Source organism: Momordica charantia (assembly GCF_013281855.1).
Source record: "Momordica charantia cultivar OHB3-1 chromosome 8 unlocalized genomic scaffold, Mcharantia_2.0 BLBB01000008.1, whole genome shotgun sequence".
NCBI lineage: Eukaryota > Viridiplantae > Streptophyta > Magnoliopsida > Cucurbitales > Cucurbitaceae > Momordica > Momordica charantia.
This window is the reverse complement of record NW_028275166.1, coordinates 27,924,185-27,931,243: the sequence shown is the minus strand read 5'-3', so window position 1 is coordinate 27,931,243 and position 7,059 is coordinate 27,924,185. Positions and strand designations below refer to the sequence as shown.

General features: G+C 34.9%; 1 protein-coding gene across 1 annotated transcript; it reads right to left on the bottom strand.

The window, feature by feature from the left end:
- Window positions 1-494: 494 nt before the first annotated feature.
- LOC111022210 (Transducin/WD40 repeat-like superfamily protein) lies at window positions 495-5,771 on the bottom strand. Its single transcript, XM_022299386.2, has 14 exons — window positions 5,493-5,771; window positions 5,286-5,386; window positions 4,960-5,066; window positions 4,052-4,087; window positions 3,846-3,931; window positions 3,260-3,318; window positions 3,062-3,172; window positions 2,817-2,942; window positions 1,850-1,993; window positions 1,325-1,433; window positions 1,117-1,253; window positions 994-1,029; window positions 822-915; window positions 495-693 (listed from the first exon to the last, which is right to left on the bottom strand). Exons 1-13 carry the CDS (start codon window positions 5,653-5,655, stop codon window positions 823-825), a joined length of 1,308 nt encoding a protein of 435 aa, XP_022155078.1. The 5' UTR covers window positions 5,656-5,771; the 3' UTR covers window positions 495-693; window position 822.
- Window positions 5,772-7,059: the final 1,288 nt, after the last annotated feature.

The following is a 7,059-nucleotide window of genomic DNA, read 5'->3' as shown; positions in this document are numbered from 1 at the left end:
CTTTCTAGATATTTTATATATATTTTTTTTTTAATAACGAAGAGTCAGAACTTTGCTCCTATACCCAGGGACATCCGCCCCCTCCTTAAGACTCAAATTTAAGAAACATTAAAGATTTTTTAAATTAAACTTTTCGAAAAATCTGAACTTGAGACCTTTAAACCAACGTGACTAAGATGTCCAAGCTCTTGCCAATTGAACTATCCTTGGGGCATTATATAGATAGCATAATATTTTACATATACATATATGCATAATATGTACATGTGTGTATGTATATACATCTATATATACATACACACATAAATATATAAACATATATACACATATGCATACATATACACATATATAAGTATGTACGTATATAACATATATATACACTTATAAATATATAGGTATATATATGTATCTACATATATTATGTATATGTATGTATATGAATACGTATGTATGTATGTGTATATATATATAAATAAATAAAAGGTGAGAGAGTATTATGGGAGAACTCAAAGAAAAGAATAAATTATAAATAATAAGCCAATCTCAACTCTTAAGTTTCAGTCAGCCTATAGTTGGGAGCTCTCTCCAAAGAGAGAAAATTTGATTGGTTTTACAACAAAAGAAACGCAATTTACTTTTTATATTCTCCTCTGATACAGTTCTCTACCTTACACTGAAGAAAAGGCAGCAGACCTGAAAAGAAAATTTAAAGAGATTTCAGCAATCGAACTCATCCATAATAATTTCATAGTCAATTAAGGTGGTCATTTCGTGGTAAACTAAAATCCTTTTTACCAGAAAAGAAAATCTTTCTATTCTACCTTACGGCACATAAATCCCAGACGAAATGCACAGTCTCGAGTCCACCCCGCCACTGATAACATTGTCACCTTTCCACCAGTCAGCCGACAGTACCTGAAATTTGCAAACATAATGAAACAAGGTTCCAAAGGGCAAAGGCTATGTTGGCGAGGAAGGAACAAAATGGGGTACCTTGTCTTTGTGAGAGTCAATTACAGCTAAAGGCCACTGTAAGATGAACAAAACAATTTTTTTGGTCAGGTGTTATACATTCAAAATTAGAACAAACAATAGAGCGCGAGAATATTCGAGTACCGCAGTTCTCAGATCCCACAGCATAGCTTTCCCATCATATGATGCAGACAGCAAATGGAACCAAGATCTATCATGCCACTTGCAAGCTGAAACCCAAGAACTATGGGACAAGAACTGAAAGACTGGACCAGAAGTTCCTACAAAAATATCACATTATTAGATACAGAAGTGTTTCTAGAGGATGCAGCCCATTTCCCGTTCTGTATACCTGGTTTACGAGGATCCCATATTCTAATGGTGGGGTCTGAGCCACCGGCAGCAATGAGAGTGGAGCCCTCACCTCCGATATCGAGGCAGCTGAGTGCCTTACCACAAAACTGTCAATGGAGACAATTTTTCTAATGAATGGATCCATATTTCATTTGGATGAATGAATTTGAAGACATAAGACAGTAATTCAGAGAAGTGTGGAACTTTAGGTAATTTTATATCTATTTAATCCCAAAGAACATTCAATTGTCAAGTTTCCTTTACTACTGCTAATAGTTTCATTCCATAAAAGCAAACAAACTGACAAGTTAGTAACTGTTTAATGTCTTTCCTCAAGAGAACATGCTTTCTGGGCTATATTTCCATAAAAGTTGGATTTTACACAAAATTTCATGGAAATGGAGAATGCATAACTTCCTACGGACGTCCATGTCATGTAAAACAAGAACTTCAACATCAAAATTAAATTCTATTTCATAAACATATGCATGAAGAGGAACATGGAAAGAGTTGGCGAGCATACAATATTAAACAAATCTTTGCCTGTCTCGACATCCCATCTTCTTACAGAATGGTCCCACGATGCTGAATAAATTTCTCCATGCTTCGGCCAAGCAACTGACGATACACATTGTGTGTGGCCAACAAGCGTAGCAACAGAGGTGCCCTGTTAGATGTTTTATATAGAGACATAAGCTACATTATTAAACAAAAATATGAGAAAAAATTAAGGGAAAGAAACAAAAAGCAGAAGATAAGAAACCTTCTTATATATATGTGTAACTAAAAGAAAAGAAGAAGACAAAGAGAGAGAATAGAGAACAGAGTGAGTTGCTATGAAAGTTGAAACGGTTTAAGATTTCATGACCAAAAATTAAAAACCCTCAATATGAAATTTGTTTCCTATCCAAAAAAAAGAAATGTCTATTAATAGTCACGCACCAGGCAGCATAAGAATTGGTTGGTAACAACAGAAAGAGTTAATTTTTAGAAAGCTCCGATAAAGGCAACAAGGCTCAAATTATAATATCATAGAAAGATAAAAAGCAGGGTGCAAAGTGAGAATTCTGGTCATGGAGCGATTCATTCTAACCATCCAAACACCAAACTAATTGAAAATTAATATTTAACAGGTGCTCAGGCATTCCTATATGTGTGTGTGTGTGAGCATCCATGCCAGCTTGCATGCATGACTCGACTAATCTCATCGAACAACCGCCGAACCCTACGATATTTGATTACCAAAGAAACTCGTAAGATTGAAAATTTTAGATAGGCAATCACCATGGTTTGAACTCATTCGTTCCAAGCCTCTTTAATTTTTTATGGGCCCCAATGTTAACTGGGGGTCGAGGCATTCCTTGTGTTAAAGGTTCATTTCCATAATGCATGATCCCACTTGAAATAGTCACATGTTGTCTAGTCTAATTTTTTGGATAAGACATGTTGTCAACTCTAATTAACCAAAAAGAACAAAAACTATGCTTTACCTCTAACTGAGATTCTTCAGCCTGGTCATTCTTTTTTCTCCTCTTGATGGAGACAACATCACCTTCAGATTGAGGTTCATCTGTTTGCCATAAATTGATTGTGCAATCCCAAGAACCTGAACAGATCTAAATTACATAATAAAAGATCAAATAATATGAGCAAACTTGTGAGTAGACCGTTGTAACTTTCACTTTGAATTGGAACATATAATATACACAACACAGCAACAAGAACATAATCATACCAGGTCTCCAGACGTCTGTGATGCAACACTTTGGACAGATAATCCGTGTCCTTTCAAGATTTTGAATGCCCTTATCTTGGTAGGGTTGCTAGCAGACTTGTCTTTTGAATACTTCCAAGTGGAAACAGGAAAAATTATTTTGTTAAATCATCAATCACATAGGTCCAATATTAAACAAGTACTTCTTCAAAAAATTACCTTCCACAGCCTGAGTGTTCGATCCTTTGAAGCAGTGGCGAGAGTGACACTAGCAGCTTCTGTATTAGCATGGTCAAGAAGTAAATAAACCAGTATCGATATAAGATTCAAACTTGAATTAGAGAACCATGTTTCAATAAAACAATAAATATAAATTAGACAAAGACTAGTATTTAGCTAGCAAGTCAAAGATAGCTTAGGGCCACAAGGTCCTAAACCCAAAGATTGAACGTTCCTAAAATGGAAAAAAACTTTATAGTATATGTATATCTAATAGTAAACAGCATGCATGCACGAGAACGTAGAAATCCAGATATAAGGATTTCCTAGGGCAACTTTCAGAGAAAAAATTTGGGCTAAAGGTTACCTCGGAACGTTGAAGTGCTTCAGCATGTAGACAAGTTTCTCAAACAGAAAGTGATATAAAGTTTCCAATATATCAAAATATATTAATCTAATACCAGGAGCTCACAAGAAAAAACTACAAGCTTGATATAGAAAAGAGAAAATAAAATTATCAACTATAACAACTGGCACAACATTGTTCACGGATCGTGTTATAGGAGATGGTAAGTTTGGTAAATACCTTCAGGGTTCACAATACAGACGGATGATATGGCATCGCTATGACCTTCAAGTATATGTGTACACAATCCGGCAGATTCCCAAACCCTATGGAACAATAGTAGATGTTTTTAGATAACAATCCGTGTTCACTATTCAAGAAAAAATAGTAAGAAAGACAACAGTTTATGGGTTTCTTCGAGTATTAAAAAAAAAACTTAAGTTTACCTTCCTAAGCCATCATAGCAACCTGTCAAAATGAACCTGAAAAATATGAGCAAACACAAGTTCAAATTATATTAGTTTCCTTTGCTATTTTGACATGCAAACAGAAGAAGCAAAATTAAATTACTTCATTTAAAAAGATATGCCTACAAACTAATTCAAATCCTAATTGTAATGATACAGGCATACAGCAATAACAGTTTAATGGATAGGCAATAGGCATATTAGCTGTTACTACTGAAAAGATTATACAGCAGTAACAGCTAATATGCACATTCAATAAATTACACCACGCTGAAACTTGCTACATGCAGCAATAAAATACACTGGCTTACAAATAAAATGCCTCATTGTATCAATCTTTATCATTGATATTTGGGATAAGGTAATCCCAGAGGTAGAAAATTGACACCCGTTATTACTCAATGACCACAAAGAGACTTTAAAAGTTGAGCCTAAAACTGCTTTTCATTGACAAAACATGTAACACTATGTTTTGATAACTGTGTTTCTAAAATTTAACTTTGTTAGACAGATGGTCTATTTAAAAGAATTTAAATTGTTCTTTAAAAGAATCACGAGCTTGTAACAATGATCCCGAATACATGGTAACCCAAACCATGTCATCAGATTGCACAATAAAACAATTCAAAGTGTTCTATGTAACAGACAGCCAAACACCCTTACAGGGCATCCAAGACAAGCCAATAGTAGAGTAGTTCAACATACAGGAACGGAAGAAAATTCTAAAAGCATTCATAAGATACCAACCAACCACTAAATCTTAAAAAACTCACAGGGACAATAAATTGAAGCACGGTCGCTAAACTAAAAAAAAAAAAACCCAAAATGCAGGTGATATAGAATCATAGATGACTATAATAAAGTAGATGTTGCATTCAAATGCTTACCCAGGACAAGACCCATCTACTGCACTGACCCAATCATCATGAACAGAAGGCTCTTCCTCCTTTCGTGGGGCAACAGCCTTAATATACTCAATCTCCAACGTTTTCTCCTATTGTATGCCAAAACGACAGTTCAGGAAGAACACTAAAAATTCAAAGAAAAAGAGACAATAATAAAACCTCCCAGATCTCTAACTTGGGTCATATTGGATACTCAACTGAAGATATTCTAAATAAATAAACTATATATTGTAAGCGTTCAAAAGCTTCCGATTTCCTCTCCACACAACATAGGAACCAAACATTGATAACAACAATTTAACTATTACCGCCGAGATTCCCTTAGCAAGAAGGAATTGCTCCAGCGACATTCTGACCAGCTCGCCATCAATTAGAAAATCAAATGGTTCTGCTTCCCACTCAGGGTTCCCTATCCATTAGTTTCAATAAAACAAGTCAATACGGAGCAACGAAACATAGTTCCAGTGAAACAGCAAATAACCAGACGACATTTTAGACGCGATAAAAGAACATACCGGCTAGAATAAGATTGTTAACAACGGTGGAAAGACCCAGTCTGGTGAGGTTAGAGGGAATGGCAATGGCGTTCGTCGGAACCTTGAAAGGAGCCTTGAGTTTCGTGATAAACCGCACTTGAACTCGCCGAGAGGTGTCCTCCGAAACCCCGTCGATGTCCATATCTACCTATGTGAATTGAAGAATCCCAGAACTGAATAACGAAACGTTGAGATGACAATCCTCAGCTGCAGAGGAGAAGATGCTACGAACTTCGTCCAAAAACCCTTCGCAAATGCCTTGGGGTTTTTCATTTTTATTGTGGAAAATAAAATAAATAAATAAATAAAAAATAATAAAAAACCGGACGGATCGAACCCGGTTCAGTTTTGTAATTTACAGTATTTTTAAAAGTTGTAAACGAGATGAATATTTGAAACTCCAGACCACCTCGTCAATTGAGCTTTGTTCATGCTACCATTTTATTTTATTTTTTTCTATATAAAAATTACAAGTTTTGTCTCTAAACTTTCATTTGGATGCTGTTTAATAAGTTTTTAAATTTTAACGAGTATCTAATAAATTTCTAAATTTTAAAGTTGTTGAGTTTTTGTGTCTAATAAATACCTGACATTGTTAAAAAGTAGTACAAATATATGGTAGTTTCATTGTTGGTGTTTATTTATCTACGTTTTAGGAGCGATGATTAATGGTTAATTTTATAATTGGTAGTTAATTAAGTATTGGATGAGTAGATGTAAATTTGAGAGAATTTGAATACTAGTAGTCTAATTAATGAGCCAATGATCTGTTATTTATTTTTCAAAAAATATTTGTAAAACTCTGTTTTAATGAATAGAAGTTTTTCATTTTTCTCTTGTTTTAACTCTCACTTACACTCTGTTGTCTTATTTGTTTTTTCATTACAGACTTATTTTGATATATATTGAATATGTTAATTGAACACAGAACCAGACTCGAAAAATCAAACCGAACCGTTGTTGACCCGACAAACCCAAGGGTTTTATAGCATACATTCCTTGTCCACCCTCTCACGTTCTCTCAGCAAGGCGACGGCGGGGCAAGATTCGCAGGATTTCGTGGGAGAAAAAAGAAGAAGAAGAAGATAGGTTTTCGAAATTGGCAGCCTCTCACAAATAAAAAAGAAACCTAGTATGAATAAAATATATATATATATATATAAGAGAAAAAGCCTGTACTAAAAAGAATAAATAAAGAAAAAAATAGCATGTAAAATTCAGGTCTAACCAAACTTCTTTCAAATTGGTTCGGTATTTCTTTTGTTAAACAAAAATCAAATCCAACTGACACAATTATACTTTAGGCTGCCAGAGAGGAAGCCAAACCGACCTATTAAGCGCAGATAAGCTAATATGTGTCGAAGAAAACCAGGTGTCAGACACTTTTTTAGAAGGAGTTCAGTGTAGTCGGATGGAAGGGAAGTGCATATTGGAAACAAATCGGGCATCTAGGGAAAGAATAAACCTTCTACGCCTCATGCTTGGCTTCTTCTTGGAGTCCTTGCCTTTTCGATACTTTAGGTCACTCGTCCCTTCTCCTTTCCTT